The 21,922-nt window shown below is 36.2% G+C and overlaps 1 protein-coding gene across 2 annotated transcripts in view; it reads left to right on the forward strand.

The window, feature by feature from the left end:
* Positions 1 to 439: 439 nt before the first annotated feature.
* LOC134741034 (chitin synthase chs-2) overlaps positions 440 to 21,922 on the forward strand; it is a 41,487-nt gene continuing 20,004 nt past the window's right edge. For both annotated transcript variants that reach the window (XM_063673774.1, XM_063673775.1), the window contains exons 1-2: positions 440 to 591; positions 14,249 to 14,351. In XM_063673774.1, the coding sequence (XP_063529844.1) occupies positions 14,260 to 14,351 (92 nt within the window). In that variant the 5' untranslated portion in view covers positions 440 to 591; positions 14,249 to 14,259. The remainder of the gene's footprint in view (positions 592 to 14,248; positions 14,352 to 21,922) is intronic.

The following is a 21,922-nucleotide window of genomic DNA, read 5'->3' on the forward strand; positions in this document are numbered from 1 at the left end:
ATTACCTTTTGATAAAGCGTAGCTCTAAGAACGAAGGGAACCCAAGTTCTTATCGTGCTGGTAGCACTGAAAAGAGAATAGAATGTTGCTTACAGTAAGAAATTTAACTTGAACGTGAAACCAGTAGTCCAGCAGGTCAACTGTATAGTTTAATTTATCGCCGTTGTTTAAGGACCTATGCATCAGAGCCGACTCAGTGACCTCATCGCTTTAACATATGAAGTAATTTAAAATTAATAATACAATTTACAAAAGAACTTACTAAAAATTCTCATATTAACTCCTCACGACACCACCACGCATGGAACCGACCTTATGCGTAAGAACAAAGATCGAAATCTAATTCAGGTCTAGGAACATTCAGATTGGGGACATAGAAGACAGCGTTCAAGTTCTGAGTCACAAGTCAAAAGAGTGTTGGAGGTCCGACTCAAGCTCCGAGGGCGCCTTAGTGAGCACGGCGCCTTCACTCCGAGCGCACGCCGCGACCATGCGTTGTGAACGCTCGCGAGTGCACTTTACGCCTTATTTGAATATTGTGAAGTGACATTTCGGATATTTTGGATTTTTTACACTCCCACATCCGATAAGGTAAGTTATACACTTTAGATATTCTCAACCTCAAACTTTTATTCTGACCTTTTCAGCTTCACGTCTATCGCCCGATCAGCTGCGAAAGTATGCAAAGTTATCTTATAACAAAATGTTAACTTGAGTTGCATAATACTGAACGTGTAACTTACTCGTTTCGGGACCACAGTCAACCTTTTAAAGAGAAATAACTAAATGTTCCTCTACTCTTGTTTGTACGTTTGTTCTGGTTCAGTTTCACTCGAGAAAGTTGCGAAACGGTTTCTCTTTATAAGTATCTGTTAATAATGAACGATTTCTAACATTGGACCCTTCGAATTACTATGATTAGTGTATAATTAGATAATTAGTGGGATCGCGTACATGTTTGCAGTCATACGTAAACAAAAGTGAATGTAGGCGTTAGAAGTATGAATGGGAAACAAGGACGGACGTAATTAAAATTTCTATACTCTTTTAAAAACCTTGACTTGTAAGTAACATGATGGTAAGATTAGGTAAACTTACTAAACATGTTTTACACAATTATACTGAAGTAGATATCATACACTAAAGAAAGTGACCAAGTCCACCGGTGGCCAGGGCGGGAATCGAACCCGTGTCTTCAGCTTCTGCTTTATAATATAGTAGTGTGACTACTTAAAGAACAGGAAATCTAAATATTTAATAAAATAATTTGATTTGTTCCCTAGTTGGATTTTTTACACAAATTTTCTGGAGCGAAAACTGTTGTATTACATACGTCAATTTTGGGGCTCTACATGCATTAGTTATTATTCTAAAGGTCATATACTTAGCCTTTAGCGTTTATGGGCGGGATAGCCGGATGCGGATACACATAGTTCAGATGGCCAATTTTTCAACGCAAAACATACTATAAGTACTCGTCAAGTGCGTTAAATTCAAACGTATTGTCTTAGACCATGTTTCACGGAAGCTTGTTGTAATATATACCTACACATTTGGTACAAAACAAATACGTACAAAGAGTAAGCTTTTAAGTTAAGATTGCAACATTCCCTATGTAGGTATATAAGTAAACATATCTTAAAAATATCTCAATGTACTCCTATGCATATTTCATATGATTTGTGTGGCTCGTGTCAAATTATGTGCATATTGAAAGCAACGCAGCCCTGCAAAAGGCCTCGCACGCTTCCCGTTCCGGCAGAGGGTCGTTCTCACTTTGAGCAAGAACAATTTTGTGATTTCCGCGACCATAATTAAATGCAATTAACGAAGTAGCGACCGACCTTACACACTCGCACGGCAAGTTGTCAGTTCACGTGAAATTAGTGTAGGTAATTTATAATGCATTTATATCACATTGTGGTATCGTTAATTTGGATATTAGCTGGCGAGCCTTGCGCAAGCACAATAGTTTGGGTCATTACTAGTCAAGTCCCAAGCGTGATCGAGCCGCAAAGACGCAAATTCCCATGAATGTAATTAGATACACATTAAAGATTTGACTGCACAATACTCCGGTAGTAACCGTCAAACGCTAAATCCTTGTATTAAACACAGTATTAAGAATATTATGCAGTGTTTACGGACAGGTAACCTTTTACACCTAATAGTGATGATACGAAAATTACAAAACTGGACGCTGCACCTCTGGCATTCTAAATGTCGCAATAGAAACGTAGTCATCTCAATAGTTTTAGTCGTCAAAATTACACACCAAATGACGTTCAAAATTACTAACTGTTCGTCTGTTACCAAGTAACATTGGGAAAAAAGAGAGCTATTGTATTAAAACCATGTATCATGTTATATGCAGAGATACAAGCAGGTTAGCATTTTGGGCTATCTAAATTGAGAACTTGAGTGAATTATCACTAACCGGCTGGCACTTAAAATGTAGTATCGTAGCTAAGGCTGTGATTATATATAATTTGCTCTCATTTACACTACCACCTACGCTATCTAAAGCGCGTACCTTGCGAATAAAGATAGCCACATTAAATGTCTTATTAACAACATATAGTACTTACTAAAAACTCTAGGTCCATGGGGTATGAGATCCCAGCGCTAACAAGTTGTTTGCAGAAATCGCGAAGCGTCTGGTTGACGTAACTGGTGACCGAAGAGCTAGCGGCTTCCTCGCACAACGTATCAGCATTGCGATACAACGAGGAAATGCCGCCAGCATCCTTGGTACAATGCCTCAAGTATTTTAGATTTAAGCTAGTTATTTATTTAGTTTAGTAGTACCTACTACTGTATACTTATATCTTGTATGTAAATAAATGATTTTTTCAATTGATCTTTACATAAAATTTTTCGGAATTATGTAGCCCACTATATTATATGTATATGTTTTATGTAAATATGTAAATGTTTCATTACTAAATTAATTAAGTAATAGTATGTGTTACGTGCTTACGGGCAACTACCTATTTGTGATGACGTCTTTTTCAGCTACTTAAAGAAAATGGTCAAACTTTGAGTTATTAACTGGTGTGCATAACTAAAAGTGTCAAATTACGCTGCGTAATAGTTTTTAGTTCAAACTCGTCAACGAAGCTGTAAAATAACCTTACCCACCACAACCTTGACAAATCAGTTAAATCCAGTCATTGGTGAGTAAACAAAATAGATGCACTTTCTCTTGTTTCGACCTTGTTAACTATTGATATTTACCGGTTAGTTACATTGGCAATGAGGGGTTTCCCTTTCTGTTAGTGAAATCGTACGTACCAAATGACGCATAAATGATGGAAAAATGTTAAAGTAACATTATAAACACCGTTAGAATCTCTTGTCCTCTATTGTGCTATAAGAAAAGGCAATTTTCGGTAGTATCGCCTAGTATACCCCTATTTGTGCATACTGTGCCTAGGTACCTAACTACCTATAGTTGACACCTGACCAGGCGTGGCTCACTCCGCGATTTCGTCGCGTCGCTACAAGTACATGCGGCCCACACCATTTTTGGTGCATAGTAGTTTGCACCGCACCGCTACGGAACGGACGCCTGCTCGCGCTTGCACCACCTTGCGGTCATACCTGTCGTAATATTACCTACCTACCTAGTACTATTATTTATTCTGTGACCCGACTAATATAGCAGGGTAGGTGTTTACACTTTTTCACGATTCTCAATAGAATCCATCCCTTCCCTTTCCTTTAAGATGGGAGATGTGTAACTTGTAAATATTTTGCCTTATTACGATTAATCAGGCAATTTATTTATATGTACCAAAGAGGATATAATAAGATAGAGCGGTACTGTCATAGTAAATTTTGTAACCACTGTAAATTCACTGCCATCTATCGATATACTTTAAAACTAAAAATGAAGATTTATAAAAATACGATAAATATGGATGGATGGAAAATTAAATATGGATAAATGATTTTTTTATTTGCATTAATTATTTTTATATGATTTTGACTGATATGCGTTAAAATTATAAATAACAAACGAAACCGTCAAAGCCCTCTCTATGAGAGTAGGCCAAAACTAGTGGCGCCATCTGATCGAGAATCAAATTTTCGTGAATTTCGAGGCACGTTTTTTCCTGAGACTGTATCCATCTATTACGGAGTTATATCTATCTTTGTATGTACATATCTCTCATCTTAAACGCCGGCAGGCGGCAACGCACTTACAACCCCTCTGGTGTTGCGGGTGTCTATGGTCGACGGTATTCAGTTACCATCAGGCGATTCGTCTGCTCGTTTGCCTCCTATGTATATCATAAAAAAATAACCAAACAAGACTAAAGTTTATTCCGAAATTGACTTCGACTTCGGTAAATATGGATATATAGACGCCGTTCCATCAGTTTGCGGTTGTCACTGTCACAACGGGAAAGATCATGCGCGCCAAGTTTCAATTTTGATCGAATTTTGTCGAGTTTTATTTATTTTAAAAACGTTACCTTACAATATCGAAAAGTTAAGATTGTTTTTTCTTATTCTTTGTTTATAGTATCACATGATAAGTAACCGAGTAAAGTTTGATTAAAAGTCCGAGTTAGAGGTTACTTTGGGAATTAATTGTATCGAGCGAAGTGTCATAATTCGTGTATCGGAAGCTATGTTTTTAAAGATAATATAGTAAAGAACTACATATATTTTTTCCACGTCTACGAATATCAACGCCTCTTAGAAAAACATGATCATATAAAGGAGATTGTTCGCCTTCTGGCTAAGGGAACCGCCTTAACAAAAAAAAAACAAAATCGCTAGGTTTTATTTTAGGGACAGTTAATATTCCTGGGTTTCGTTAGTTTAGATGTTGAACAGGTATTGGAGTATACAAGATTGCTATGTTAGCAATCATTATACAAGTTTTCGTAATGCAGTCACTGCGTGAATGATAAAAAAACCAGCTATGCTTAATGAAACTGGCTGGAAGAACAAATCAAACCGAGACTTGATGTCAACGAATGCTATAAATAAAGCCAAATGGACCTTTATTGCAATGTGGTAGTAAATGACGACTTCTATGATTTTATAACGATATATTGGCTTTGTTTAACGCAAACTCCGTTTAATAATGAATGTATTGATTTATTTTTAATAGTCACGCCAGAAACCAGTATAGGAGTGTTAAAATCTCATTTACAAAAATAAAAGTGAATCATTAAAATGCGTGTGACTGTTATAAGTAATTAAGCAAAATCAAATCTTGAGATCTATGAGAAGCTTATTCCTAAAACACTTCATATAATCAAAGAGGATATAAGATAGAACGGTACTGTCATAGTAGATTTTGTAACCACGGTAAATTCACTGCCATCTATCGACACACTTTAAAACTAAAAATGAAGATTTATAAAAATACGATAAAATGTATTTATATATGGACAAATGATTTTTTTTATTTGCATTCATTATTTTTATGATTTTACCCATGTTCTTTCACTGATATGCGTTAAAATTGTTTAATAACAAACGAAACCGACAACGCCAACTATACGACAGTAGGCCATAGCTAGTAGCGCCCTCTGATCGAGAATCAATTTTTCTTGATTTTCGAGGCACGATTTTTCCTCAGACTGTATCCATCTATTACGGAGTTTTATCCATCTTTGATATAATCAAATGCACAACTATTTGTAATAATACGTGTACCTAATATTATATGTATAGGTACATATTTACCGTAAATATTACATTGTTTAGTATACAATGGTATACATATTGTATACGTATCTCTTGTGTAGACGAATTGTGATTTGTAACAAAACTGGTAAATCAAGGAGTTTGCAAAATGTAGTAAATATGCTCATTAAGAGGCCGATACCGGTGATTTAGCCATTCATTTTAAACATCGTCTATACTCGTATGGAATTTCGGCCTTGACTGTGGCCAGAGGAAAGTGGACCAATATTAGCATTACGCCGTTAGTGAGAGCGTTGGCGATTCCGGCAATTTCATAAAGATAGTATAAACGACCGCTTTGTTTACTTGAAGGTAAAAAAAACTGTATTTTTATTGATTACGAGTTACGAGTACAATCAGTAATTACACTAAAATAAAACCATACAAGTTTATAATCATGGTCGTTGTCATGCGTATGAAATCGAAAGTGTCGTGTAAGACTGATAGTCAGCGACAAGAACGATGAGTTGTGTGTTTGTTATTATCAATGATTTAGCAGATCGTAATGGTCGAGTTAAATAAAAGGTTTTGTGGTTACTATTCCATAGGTAGGCATAGTTCGAAATGGTCGCTGTGTAAAAGACATCAACGCGCCGTGCGCCTACGCAGCGAGGTCAACAGAACTTACGCTTGTAGACTCTATATACCTCTTTATATCTTATTCCATTATACCGTGTATACTATATCATGTTTCACAAGCCCCAAGCAAGCTTAGGTAAGTGCGACTTTCCTCACTCCAGGGAGTGAAACAAAGTAGCTTTTTAATTTAATGAAGGCCGTGAACTGCCACTTCATACTTTTTTTTTTGTTTTTGTATTATTCTGTGTAATTGAAAATACATTTTAACCTTTAATATGTTCTCACTACTGAGGTGAAAAATTATATGTGCAACACGAGAGCAGTTATTTTACATCTCGTGTTTTTGAGTCCCTCGCTTCGCTCGTGATTCAATTATAGAAACTTTCGCTATCTCGGGACTAAAATAAACACTCGCAAGAAAAACCTACTTTCCTCTCTTGTTGCACAAATAACTATTGTTTTATACAATTAATGTAGGTAAGTAGTTATGATCATCGATAACATTTTTAAACGCAGTATTTTTTCGAAAAATGGACATAAGTTATGAGTATGAGTACGTTGTGAGACTTATGAGTCATAACTCCTAAGAATGAAATTCTCATATTGTTTTAGGTTTTCCTCCACTCCCCTTCTTAAATGAAATATCCTGTATGTGGACACTAGGCACAAAAATAATAATTTTTTGTAACATAAACTACTTAAATAAGCTGATTAGTCAATAGGAGCGATAGTCGCAACTCCAAGAATTTGTTTCTTAATTTACACACCCTCCAGAACTAAACAATAAAAGACGTTAGATAATGGTCAACTTTCGCTGTAGAGTTTGCGTAGCTCGGAGCTGTCAATAACCGAATGTAATACCTGATCGTAACGCAACGCTGTAATTAACATTATCGTGATAATCCCCAGGCTGTGGTGCAATCACTTCTTTGCTTCAGAGTTAGGGCAGTGTAAGTACTTTTGCCGTAAAAAGTAAATGCACTAGCACTAGCATTTACTTTTTCATGCTTGGCTGGTGATATCACCCATTACCAAATGAGGCTTATCTAGAGTAACTTCAGTAATCTTTCTATTATTATAGAATATAGACCCATCGACCTGGCGGGCACCCAAAGCTAATTTTTCAATTAAAAATAATTGAGTAGTGGTCAACAATGGTTAACATTTTTATTAAAATGATTATCCATCTGCCTTCTTTTTACCTAGTTTATCTTTATCTTTCCTTAACACACCGCAATTATGAACTTAATGTACGTACCCTACATTATTCCATGGCAAAGTACTATTAATGGTTAAAAATATGAATGGGAATGAGTGAAAGTAGGCTGAGAAAATTTATTTCATGTCGAAGGATGGATCGAAAGAGGGGGAGGGACGATGGTTCAGGAAGGTCAGAAGTACCCGCCAGTATTAAAATAATTCGGGACACGAGACAATTCATGTTTGCTTCAAATACTTTACTTTGGTATTGAACCTATGCTATGGCCTGTTGTTTGGAAATCTAATAAAACATTCAAGATCTCGTAAGTGGATCAACATAACAATACCACACAATATTAATCAGTAGTTTAATAAATAGGAAGGATAATTGCATACGTAATGCTATATCTAACTGTCCAAGCCAGCAGCCGCCGAGCGGACGCGCCGAGGCCGCGCCCGCCTTCCACGCTCCGGCGGGTTTCTGGCACGAACTTATGTTAGCCACATTACGACCTAGGCATTATTTATACGTCTCTTGAAAACTATCACTTTCCTCTAAATCAACTCTTATTTTTTCTTTTTTGATTCCAGCCCATTGAGTTATTGTTACTATAGAGAAGCCATACTCGCCAGGCGCAAAATACTGTTTCTTTGTGCCGGTTCTATACGTTAGTAATAATAGTTCAATGTTACAGCCATCATGAAATTGTAAAATAGGTACCAAGTTAAAACACGAAAATAATAATTTCGCTGTAAGTATACGTGCGTATGGTTTTTTCTGCTTTAAGGTACAATTTTTCAGTGCCAGTTCCTTTGATTTTGTAGTGTCCACTATACCATGCTGAAGGGTCGGTGGAAAATCTTAAACTAAACGCCACCTCCACCGTACGATAATTAAATAGTGTGGTTTTGTTTTTTCGCCTATTTTGTTGTTGTGTAGAGTTCAGTAGGCCTTCTCCGAACTCGATATTTTCGGTCAGACATGCGCGGGCGCAAGCGGTGAAGACGTGTGTATGTGAAGCTACATTAAAAGAGCTGCGGCTCGAGCGTATAGTGCATTATTTATAAAATCTTCGAACTGGTTAGTTCTCATTCTCTTATCCGGACAAGTCTCGCAAACTCCCTTTATCCACTGTTTGTAAGTTTATTGAGTATCTATGCATAGAAGTGACATAAGTAAGAACCATGTCACATGGGCAACTAGGTAAACAATAGGGTTTTTTTTGTAGTTTTTAAATATTGGCAAATAAAACTGACATTAACTTTCGTTAAATGTGCGATTAATTATAATTATAAAAATACCGACATGTATGAAAAATGAACTTAGCGGGATAAAGCCAATATACAGACTGTGTATACAACATTCCATTCTCAGCAGACTCCAATCTACCACGTGAAACGTAACTATTGCATCAAAATTCAAAAACATTTCCGACAAGCCATTTAACAAAGCATTCCCCGCTTAAATCATACATGTAGCTTAACGAATGTAAGGCAGTCTTGCGCAGTCGAAGGCTGTATCGATGGGAGAGGAGCGGGGCGAAGGTGCGGGGGGAAGAAATAATCTTACTTACAGAGCGCAGGCGAATCAAAACTTCCAGTTTAAGTGCAGCTCTTTGGTCACCCAAAGTTGTAATGTATCTTGAGTTCATAGCTAAAAGTTGGTTGGTCTCAGAGCTCTTTTCGCTTGCGCTTGGTAAGCGATGTAAACGCCTGGCCAGCTGGCGGCCATCAGCAGTGAAAGTGAACACGGGACCTCGCGCCAGGCCGAACTCGCCGCTAAGCTGAGATACTTAAGCGACTTTGTTACACTTACTTGATAAGTGAACGATTTATTGCTTCAAATCTGTAAAGGTCGTTCGGTTATCTACTTTTTGTGATAAGCCATTGATGTTAGACTAATATTTAGTATCTCTACTATCAATTAAAAAATAAACAGTTTAAATTTTAATTTATTTTTTATTAGGTCCCATCGGGCAATATGGCTGCAAGCTGTTGCCTACAGTTGTATGAGGTACCTACCTATCGACAAAATAATTGCACCGATTTGTGTTCTAAATTACATAATATAGTTAGGGTTGCCATACGTCCCGTATATACGTGACTGTCACCGTATCTAAGCATCGCGTCCCGTATATCAATCATATCATTATACATGTATATGTATGTATATGTATAATATCTACAGAAATTGCCACAATCAACAAAGTGATAAGTAGAGCAGCGCAAGGCTATGTAAATATGTATTTGAATCGGTTCGATCTGTCATCGGTTTTAGTTCCCTCTTCATAATTCATAGTAAATCAAAAAGAAAATGTATGTATTTTAATCTGTAAAAATCTGTATGTTTCAAACAAACTAATAGGTAGTATCTAATATATACTTTTAACAACATAGCAAAGATAATAAATAGCTTTTGCCCTATAAGACACACTCAGACCAGTTAACATTAGTAATCTACATATTTCTTTCAAACCCACCAAAGAAGGTATAGAGGGAAATGCGCAAAAAGGGCAACACAATTGTTGACTCCGTAACTTTGTTTGGATACGTAAGGAGGTGAACATATCAAAAGTCCCCATGTTTCGGTGTTTTACTTATATCTTGGAAACTTTGCGTCTTGGCGACATGACTACTTTAAACAAACCGAAAGCTGATTAAATTAGCTACAAGTTTAATTTAGCCAAATTTTTCGATATTTTAAATAGTTTTCGAGAAAGTTTATTTGGGGCTCTCAATTTTATCTTGATATCTTCATCAATAAAGCTACTAGGCCATGTTTGTTATCGTTTTTGTATAAATCGGGAGTGCCAAATTCATTTATGGTATCACATTGACACCATTCCGAAGTAAAAACATATAAACTTTAAACAAATCTTTTTTTAACTCCTGTTCATGCTTAAACCGCTGAACCGATTTAGTTGAAATTTGGTATGATGTTTTAAGTCCCGAGACAGGACATAAAATAGTTTTTATCTAAAAAAAACATACTTTGAAGGTGTGAAATTTGGTGTGAGGGAAATTAGCACTTTGCCGAAGTGGAATTCCTGAGGTTAATAATGTTTAAGTTTAGGTTTGAAGTCATGTTTGGAATCATTTTCAACTAAATCAAACATGTAGACCATCCCAAATATTATTTAAATCGGTTCAGCGGTTATTGATTCCCCATACAAATTTCCACTCTCCACCCTCAAAAGATGATTTTGGTTATAAAAACTATTCTATTGTACTGTCTAGGGACTCAAACCATCTCTATACCAAATTTCAACGAAATCGGTTCAGCGGTTTAAGTGTGAAGAGGAGTTAAAAAAAAGCATTTTTTAAAATTTTGTTTTTACTTAGGAATGGTGTCAATGTTGATACCATAAATGAATTCAGCCAGCACCCCCGATTTATACGAAAACGATACCAAACCCGGCCTAGCAGCTTCACTGCTGTAGATAATCAAGATAAAAATGAGAGCCCTAAATAAACCTTCAAGAGCGGATATCTCAAAAACTATACAAGATATTGAAAAACTTACTTAATGAAACTTGTAACAAATTAAATCACTTTTCATTTCTTGGCTATGTCGCTCGGACCGCGCTCAAACGCATAATTTCCGAGATATAGTTAATCGAAAAACCGAAAAATGGAACAAGCATTTCCCTGTATAACTTTTTTTAAGCATTTATTTCCTGGCCTACTTATTTGCTCATAGGGATAACTGAGATAAGGTCTGTGAATGATCAGATCTTTAAGTCGCTGTTGGTACATTAACTAGTCGCTTATCTGCCTATGTATTTGCGAGGGCGAGTCCATTGTCCTGCACGACTGGGAGTCGCTGACCTTGCCCTGAAGTGGCACCCATACTTTAAAAATCTGATTTCGATTTGATACGACTCGGACCAAGTGTGTCTCGCCCGCACTTGTACGAGTATATTTATTGGGCTCTAAGTCCACTGAGAGTGATATCAAATCAAGTTCCGATCTTTAAATGTTGAATGTTGTTTCTGCTTTCGGACTTCTTAAGAAAGATATCGCTAATAAATATCTTCATCGTATAATAGAGTAGGTGTAATATATGGTAGGCGAGCAATGATTTGCAAGATCTGGTTTAAGTATTTCGGTAACGTCAACAATGAGGTAAGTGAGAAGAATTATTATAATATTAATTGATGACTTGATGAGCTTTCGACGATAGGTACAGTCGAGTTCACAAAAAACTTTATAAGCCAACGTTCCAAAAAAATATACATATTTACATGTCTCTAAGACACTGACCGTAAGGTCGTGTAAATATATTTTTGGAACGTTGACTAGCTTGTAAAGATGTTTGTGAACTCGACCGTACTCAAAAAGTTAATTCTTGTGCTTAGTAGACAAGTCCGGTAAAAAAAAATTGTGTTTAAGGGCAGAATAAAGTAACTGTACTAAGTTCAAAGACAAACGGGAAGTCTCACCCCAACGCGTGTCGTGTAGACGTAGGATGTGATGGAAATATTTGCCGCAGGAGAGCAAGCTTTGGTTGCCTAATGGTAAAACCGGTAACCCGCCAGACCTTCGTTTTCATTTATTTCAAAAATAATAAAACATTACAGATTTATCCAACCAGGCAAAATAGCCTAAGTAAGTAGGTACATTCTTTGTTAAACAATGGCGCCCACAACCATTCGTGGCGCCGAGCAAGGACTACTTTAAATAGTATAAAGAATTGAGTAAATTCTCAGCTATGGTGAGCAGGGTGGATGACCGGCAAGGTCAGGGATCGCGGTGCGCGGAATGCAACATTTCTGGACGTGATTCACGGAGCGATACTTCGGCTGATACCTTAGCTTTAAGTTTGTTGGTTACATTTTACATGGTTTTTGATGACGGTATTTGTACGAAACAATGATAACGTGGAACTTAAATCGAGCATTATATCATTGCGCTCGTTACTTTATTGTTTTTGAGAATAATACAAAGCCGAGTTTTTATTAGACACTGTAGAATTATTAAGCCAAGATATTATCAAAGTAAAAATCGAATTCCTAGCATTTTTAGAAGCAAGTACGTAATAGGCGGCACTCTGGTTGAATACTCTTTTAGGTATGGTTAGGCTATCAAAATTTTAGGTAAAGCAACTTGCCCTTTAAGTTGTCTTGCTCCGTTTGACCTTGTGGCACAACTGCTGGTTAAGTTACGCGTCAAGTGCAATTCTGTAACTGTTCTAATTAATTTTGTAATTAACTAGTACCATGAAAACGTTACGGGTGAACGCTACTTTTACAAATGCTTCAAAAATAACGTTCTGATCACTGACGAAATTCTAGTCATGATTGAGTAAAAACCAAGACACCGGTGATGTGACATTCCACACAAAGTAAAACTTAGATATAAATAAGTTTTTGACAAAAAAATCATTTTTGGTACAAGCTTTTTTCGCTGACTACTTTTCTTTCCACAGGCAACTAATACTCATTGAAACAATTCTAAAAACCCCGAACACAATTAAGTTTCGTTGTTTTATCAGAGTTCCTATGGCCACCCCCTGTCTCCATCATCAGACCAGCTCGATGGTACCATAATATTGCATAGTCACCCGACTTACATATGTAATTGTATGCAAATTTTCAGCTTCATTGGAAGTCGGGAAGTGGGTCAAATTTAACTTGCAAGATTTGACCCGTACAAACATACATAGTTAGGGTGCATACATTGCAAGTTAATAAAAAGCTTGTAATAAATAAATGTCAGAAAACATTTCAATACAAAGACATATAACCTGGATATAGAGCCGTTGTATACCTACGCTTCCGGTTGCCTGAAATAAGGCTTTGTTATTTTTACCCTAAAAAGACATTAGGAAAACCACCGGACTATTTAATGCAAGCAACGTGAGTCATGAATCTTTTTCGTCAGTTATCACGAGCACGCAAATGTATGCATGTAGCGGTACACTCCGCGCGTGACGCTGGTCCTTTTCAAAATGGAAAGTCGTGATTTCAAAAATCTTTGCTGCTTGCTTCGTTTTACGGCTCTATTTAATAGACAAGAAATAATAATCTTTTATTTGAGCCAGCCTAACGTGGCATAACTTCCAGCTAATCTTGGAAACCATGGAACGATATGTCGATGAAAAATACATGTGGCACTATTTATTAATTATCTTATTAATCTTCTAAGTCGTATTTTATGGCGGACGAGCGGTAATAATTCTACTTTTCGTATGTCCGGAGTAATAAATAAATAGTAAATACATGCATAAATAAATAGCTACAAAAACATACATAAATAAATACATACATTTACTCTTGAGTGCCATTCGAAAATTCGTTAATTTTCCAATAACTGTTTTATTATAAACATCAGCATAATTTGTACGGGTGTTTATAAAACTGGCCGTTAATATAATTAAATCATGAACATGATATATAGCCTAATGAACTTTGTGCGCGTTGAAGTCTTTTGAACGAAACTGCAACGATAGCTGTAGCTGTGAACGCGGGCGAACGATTTCGTCTGCAATTCATAAGTCTGTTTTATATGCAGGTAGTACCTACCTTTAATACTTAAAATACATAAAGCTTCTCACGTTTTCAATATATTTTAATGATAAGTTCGTTTTATTTATGAATAAAGATTTTTATTTATTAACACTGAATTATATGATTTGCCGAACTAAACAAAAATGTGCCTATAGCGCCAAAAAGGCATTTACCAAATTTAAACACCAGTTAATCGTTATGGAAAATAAAGTCTTGCTTTGTGTATTTACGATAGTATTCTGTGTTTCCAGAGTCGTAAAAGATGGCGACTTCAGGCGGCAAGCGCCGCGAGGAGGGCAGCGACAACTCTGACGACGAGCTCACGCCGCTCGCCAACGAAATTTATGGCGGCAGGTCAGTATATTTCATCTAAAATCCATACATAAATAACTTAGTTATAAATCAGCGCCATTACACGATATAACTATAGGAGACCGCATCAGGTTGTACTAAGACGAATAGATATAAATGTTTAAAAGATCGGTTTTTAATATATGTAGTAGGTACGTCACCTTACGACGAAAATATTCATAGTTTTTCGATGCGCTGCTATAGCAAACCATGAGTAAGAATTAAAAACAGGTAGACATTTAACACATACAAATTGTTATATCGAACCGTAAACTGAACAAAGTGGGATACCTAAATAAGCTTGGTAAAGTGAGGTTATCACAATTCAATTCTAATGAAATGCATAAAAGTGAATCACAGCACAAAAAAACAAGAGATAAAAATAACCAATTAATTGTTCACACATACCTACCTAGCTAACTATTTATCTCAGTAATTGTAATCACAAATATTTGTCATACCGTAAGAAACGGATGTACACATATACATTCCACTATATCTCCAGTGGGTGGCGAACTGGCGAAGAACAGTAAAGTTCACCGATTACGTGAACTCGCGTTATGTTGCGTATGACATCACCCGGTTTTCGGCCCGGCGTCACCGCACCATAGGGTCATCGTATCGGGATTCCATGCTGTTTTTTGCCGTGGATCGTTCAAGGGCTTAAATACTTCCTTGGTTGTTAGAACAAATAAATATAGACACACTGTCATGTCTGAAAGATTAATTAGAAATAAATACGTAGATAAAAACAGACATCATTTCCTGCTGTTGGACTTCGGAAGGTAGGTAAATATAGAGCGTAAATAGTAGGAACCAAATGAGGTCTATGGGTTACAATGTTATATGATTATAACATAATAGCTGCTCATGTAGTGCCTCATGAAGTGAAAACCATGTGAATTTGTTACATATATACGATTACCGAGTGTGGATATTTGGTAACAAAATGACAAAAAATATTGCGCATATAACAATACCATTTCCAGGTACCTATTAAATAATGTTTTAAGTATAGGTATTCCGTTTGTATAACGGTAACAATATGATGATGTTTTTATTCTTAAGTATTAATGAGTAACTTGTCCGCCATGTTAAACGAGTAATTAAAAAATGCTGTAAATGGATCGTTAATAGTTTAATTTATTGCATTGCAATGTGCTGAGTTTCTTTCGTAATATGCTAGACGAGAATAGTTCCCAGCGTAGTCATCACCGGTGGCAAGAGACCCCCGATTAAAACGATATTATTTCACAACTACCCATTCATAAACAGAACAAACAAGACTGGCACAACACAGTATGATAATCTATCTTATTTCATACACATTCCTGTTTGCATACACTCGTTATTTCCTGCTAAGCAATACAAAGCAACAGGAAACTGTAACCGACAGTCTAGTTCCGGTTTCAAATAGGCTATCAAGTTTTCTTTCTCGATTTATTATCTTCATATGTTTCATAACAAAACGAGACTTGTACCTGTTTTCTTTAGTGAAGTGTAATAATGCAGAAGTCTTAGAACATATACTTATATACGGCAATTTAATTTATTTTCGTTAGCCGCTAACTCATTATATTGTCTTCGGTTACCGCGATAGTTATGAAAACGGATTATATCGCGTATATTGAATTTGTAATACATCTCGACGTTTCGAACCCTTTACAGCTTTCGTGGTCAACGGGTGACTGAGGAAAAGCTACAAATAAATAAATTCAATATACGCGATATAAACCGTTTTCATAGTTTTTATTTCACTCTAACTCATTGTGTGTGAGAAAAATAATCATACCTACAGTTATTTAATTTACTTCCACCATCATGGGCATATATGTATTATCTTAGATACCTAACGCTCACTCCCCCTTGTTCTCCTTTCTCGTGCTTTGGGTAGGTTGGCAAAATAAAGATATCCCAATTAATAGGTATATCAATAAATAATTGTCGAATAATATTAAAGCAAGTCATAGTTGGCTGTTTCTTTTTGTTCTCGGTTCACGTTCACTGATCGGTCACCCGGCCCGGAACCCGCTCAAATGCCAAGGTTGACAACTCCAGCCCAGCGACACAACTTTCGATCTATTGGCTGCGCCACATTTTTGCGGCCGACTCGATTTTTTATTATACAACCTTACAACTAATCATTCATAAAGTTATATATATATATATTTGTACTACGTCGGTGGCAAACAAGCATACGGCCCGCCTGATGTTAAGCAGTCTCCGTAGCCTATGTACGCCTGCAACTCTAATTTAATCTTATTTTGTAATGCATTGACCTAAATGAACACTATTTAGTTTTGGCACTGGTTAGTTTTTGTATCATACTTAATGTAGAACTATAACTTCCAGTTGCTTTCGCCGACCGCCATGGCTACTTATACGTGCAATAGGACCTTAACCGACAAGGGCCATACGTGAACGGAATAGCTAGCTGCCTGCTGATGTTCTACACAGAAAATGTATTTAAGTAGGTTTTCGATTTGTAGCTGGCCCCGAACGGCTCATCCCAAAGGATGAGACTCGGCTCAGACAAATCTGTTGTTAAGTAAAACCGCACGTGCTACTACCTGCAAAACAAGGGTCGTATAATTCTAATTGGCACCTGAGCGCAGGCTAGTCCAATGCTTAAAAAACCAATGCAAGTGCGCTCTCGAATAATGCACCTCTGTCACGTATCTCGATGACACATTTTAGACTGCAAATTTTATATTAAAGGAAAAAGTTACACTTCCGGCAGGATTTGAACCCGCAACCTCCGCAATCCGTGCGTTGCTCTTAACCAATTGAGCTACGGAAGCCTACCAGAACCTTGCAAATCTTTCCATTCCTTCCCTTATACACGCCTTTGGGGTGGCGTAACTTTTTCCATTTTTTCCTTTAATATAAAATTTGGAGTATCGCTCGCAGACGTATCTGCATGTTAAAAAATTGACATTTTAGACTGGTTCTGTAGCGTTCGACTCGCTGGCACTCAGGGACCGTAGAGGGACCACACACAGCCTCGCAAAATATTTTTCCATTAATCCATTTTTAATCCTATTACCATTTACCTATATTATATAAAGGCGTAATTCAGTAACCGGTTAAAGCGACCCAATCTTTTTTTTATGCGGGTAAGTAGCACGTGCGGTTTTACTTAACAATAGACAAAGGATTAGCCGTTCGCGGCCAGCTACAAATCGAACGCCTATACTATTTTATTTAGACGTATGGCACAAGTACATAAAATATAGGCAACCAATTAGCAAATTCTTTGTGTTCAGCCATGCAGCTGCATGAGCTGTGAGATGTAGCAGGTCTTCTGGTTACTATTAGAAACAGAAACTTAGCAGCAGCTGCGCGAATTGAAAATGAGTGGCTTTAAACGAATCCAATATGGAATTAGGTTGAATAGACAAGTTGGTCCAAAATAAATCACAATTTATCACAAATCTAGCAAAGGTGGATCAAGCGAAACTTTTTTCCATCTTTCTATAAATTATTAAGTTTATTATATATTAGTTGGGTAAACGTGTTTTTAGCATTTTGATCCAAAATCCAAATAGTTACTTCCATCAAATGTTTCTGCCATATTGCGCGGCTATATTCCTCTTATATTTAAATTACATCTTGAAATAAACGACGTTACGAACTCAAGTTTACAAATAGGCATAAAAGCTACCCAGATAAGGCACGATTGTTACAAAATCTACAGATATGGGAATCAGACGTGCATTACGCTTTATGGAGCTTTTACCCGAACAAAATAATAATGGTCGTTGACCTCTAAGGTTGGGCATTGGGCAAGAATCTGAAGATGTTGCGGCCTGCATACTAATAAAAAAACATTGCGCCGAGTTCATGTTTATGTTTTTAACCGTTCGATAGCTCGGTACTCAATGCAATAGGTGCATTTTTGCCATAGCATTTTATCAAGACCGGTGTTTGAGTCAAAATTATTTTCGTTGTCTTGTTTCAAACCACTTTGTCACGCTTGTATTTCCGTCTTCTATGAAATAGATAAAAAAACGAGTGTTATCGCATGTCTTTCTAGCTGTGGTGGATTATATTTTAAACAAGAAAAAATAAAGACTAAGTTAATTTTTATCTCATACAAAAAGGGATTGAGATTTGGGGACAAAAAACAAGACAACGAAAAGAATTTTGACCCGTTTAATTTATACTTTATAGGTACCTACATGAATATAATTAAAAATTACCTATATATTATATTGCGTTATGAAGGATTAGATATTAAATGCAATTTTCTTTATTGTCACATATAAGTTTGGTCGTAAATGTCACTGTTAAGTGTTAATTTCCTTGATAAAAAATAACGACGAAATCTTAAACGGAGTTTATCCAGAAAATTGGCAGTAACATTCCTGTTTCCTGTTGCTGCAACAGTAACGCTATGTCATCATAAACTATAACGGTTAAAAAGAAATTGTGTGGTTTTAGGAAACCACGATGCAGGTGAAACTTTTTTCAGATTGTAGGTAATTAACTGAATATTTTCGAAAAATTATATATTTTAGTGAATATTATATAGAAAACGTTTTAGAGTGGAATGAAAATAACAAAAACATAATAGCAAGTAAGTATTTACATTGCTTTCAATAAGATAATAAGAGCAGGTATAAGTACCAAGTAGGTTGAATCCACCGCTTGCAGCTTCTGACTATATCCATTTTCTTTGCAATAATTAGGTATCACATTAGGAGAATTTCGGGTAATATCGCCACGCCACGCTCTGTAGCTCCGTACACAGTGTGCTCCAGAAATTCATTAAAATGAACACATGAGTAATGATGTCATGATTCGGGTCAATCTTGTAGCTGAGGAATTTCAGGCATAGCTTTTATCTCTTGTATAAGCAGGTACCTCCATAGATGTCCTCTAGTTCCTCCCACGTGCCTTTAGCGGAATCAAATCACACTATTTTCTGCAGAATGTCATCGGACATGGTTGTCATGAACAAAATTAAAATTGCCTTTAGGACTATAAATAAATATATATATATATATATATATATATATAATATTGGGATGCTAATTTTCCTATTCGATCATCATCATCACATCATTCTCGTGTTTAATGCTTGCTCCATTTTTCTTTGGTTACACTTTAAAATTAATAGAGAAAAAAAGCTTATTATATCTCTGTTTATACATTTGCTTTTGTGTGACAGTAAACAACAGCTGTTGCTAGGTTACAAAGTTTAATATTCTATAATTTTTTTATTCCATAGACTAAAATGACATTTCATGTGGTACTAAGAAACGTCATGTCATACACATGAAACGTCATTTTAGTCTACGGAATAAAAAAACAGACACATAAAAAATATCTACTATACTATATCTATGAAAAATAATGACAAAAGACTAGACCTGACCTGACCTGTCATTTTTAACTACTAGAATTAAAGTTGAATTTTACTAACGTATTTACGTATCTTTATGTATTTTGACCATTTTGACTGATTCTATTTGAATTTGACAGAAGCCCACCGTATTTAAGGTTTATAAGGTCTGCTGTCCTTAAAATTGTGTATGTAATTAGTTAATTACAAGCAAATATCAGCCTTAATGAATGAAGTATTGGATCCGTGATGTTCGATAACAAAAAGTCGTATGCTTATTTTAAAAACTAATGAATGAACTAAGTACTACGAATAAAGTAGAATTTTACTAATGCTGTAATGCGACATGCTAAAGACAGCCCAAAAAATTTGGGGCGATAGAATAAAAGTTTCACTTTAACAAGTGACCAACGAAAGATATTTGCACGGGACGACAAATGACATAAGGACCAGTAATGATGATTACTAACGATTCGCTCCAGGCTCAATCTGTATCGAAGTTACTGCAGACATTACAACACTGTCAGCGAAATCCATCTATAGCACCATCACCAACTTATCAATAACACAGCTTAGGTCTTAGAGCGTTGAATTTAAGTCTACTATTGTTTAATTTGCTACAGATAGCTGGGTCTGCAGCAATGGATTGACGTGAGGCTAGCTGTCTTTCGTAAGTTTTCGTGAGCTCGCGCGACATTGAGCGATCTATTGTTCGGAAACGCGCGGCGCAGGCGTCGCAGGCTCACACGTCGCTTATACTATACTTACGACAGTCTGGATCGAGCCGGAGGAAGGTCATGCCATTTTATTAATGCACGATTTGGAATTAGATGCTGACCTCGATTTCGTGAGATATAAAAATAACAATAAAAAGTAGATATCTCAGATATCGGCACTCTTTGATTTTAGGTCTTATCTATTGATGCTTTGCAGCTAATGCGTTCGATCAATGTGTATTGTAATCTAGATAATATACAAGTTAATCCAATGTTGAGAGTAAGTAATAAATATTTAGAGTTGAAGTACTTAAGGTATATTCGGATGCATCTTGAGTTGTGTTATCTACTAGTGTTAGTATAGCAGTGGCAGTGCGTAAAATATATTCGTAGGCAAGCCGGAGCTAGTTTGGTAATCCAAATGTTCTGAACTTTAGGAAGTGCTCATTTGTCTGAATTTCTGAATAATAGGCAATCCGGTAGCAAACGAGTTCTCCCCGCCGTTGTATGCTGTATCGAAGTGGTAGTAGGTATTTCTTTAGTACTCTCATAATCATATTATCCTTAATTATACGGAAGAGAGAAATTACTAAAGAAGAGTGACTTTCATTTGATTTGTAAGTACTTGGGCCGAGTGGCGTACGCGATCATACTGGCAATTAACTGGCTAACACTGACTATAATTTCACGTACCGTAGCCACTGCTGCAGAACGAAGAACTCACTGCACAGTGCTTCCTTACGATCATATGGGGACAAAATAAACTTTAATAAAAAAAACCGACGACTTAACAAACTGTTTGAAATGCCATTAGAATTCGGTCGTTAGTAATTCTAATATCTAAACAATTACAATTACTTAGTCCAAGACGTAAAATACTTGTGGTAGACGAGTTCCATTCTGGTCTTCATCAGCAGTTTAAATAGCACTGTTTATGCAAAAGCTTGGTTTTTAGATGAAAATAAAAAGTCGCTATAATATTTGTTTTCACTACATCAGCTGGTAAAGGCTCTCTTGATAGTTCAAAAACTGATGAGAAAGTAGCATTTTATCCACATGTGGGGCAAAGCAATTAGATGCAAATTTTGAGTTGTTTCCTTATGTTAGCTGGTAGAATTGACTTTTTAAATGATGATTAAGAATGATAAATATATTTAATGACGTTCATTTGGATTTGATTTGGTTTGAATTTCTTTGATATTTTACAGTAAGTATTTTCATCGTGTTGGTGTGGTGAAATTTTTTGTGTTTCACTCGGTGGCAACTTTTGTTTAACCCTCGTGCCTTGAAACTCTCGCAACGCTCAAGATTCCATTTTAAGAAATTACGGAGTTCTGAGGTAAACATAAAAATACATACTAGTGAATTGAGAACGTCCTTTTGGGATTTTGAAGTCGATTAATAACAATGTTTAAAATTGTGTTGGTCCGTAATGAAGACCCGACTTTTAATTAGGGATGTTTAATGCCTGTACATATCTAGGTATTATTATTTAATACCATGAGTGCATA

Source organism: Cydia strobilella, chromosome 4, assembly GCF_947568885.1.
Source record: "Cydia strobilella chromosome 4, ilCydStro3.1, whole genome shotgun sequence".
Lineage (NCBI taxonomy): Eukaryota > Metazoa > Arthropoda > Insecta > Lepidoptera > Tortricidae > Cydia > Cydia strobilella.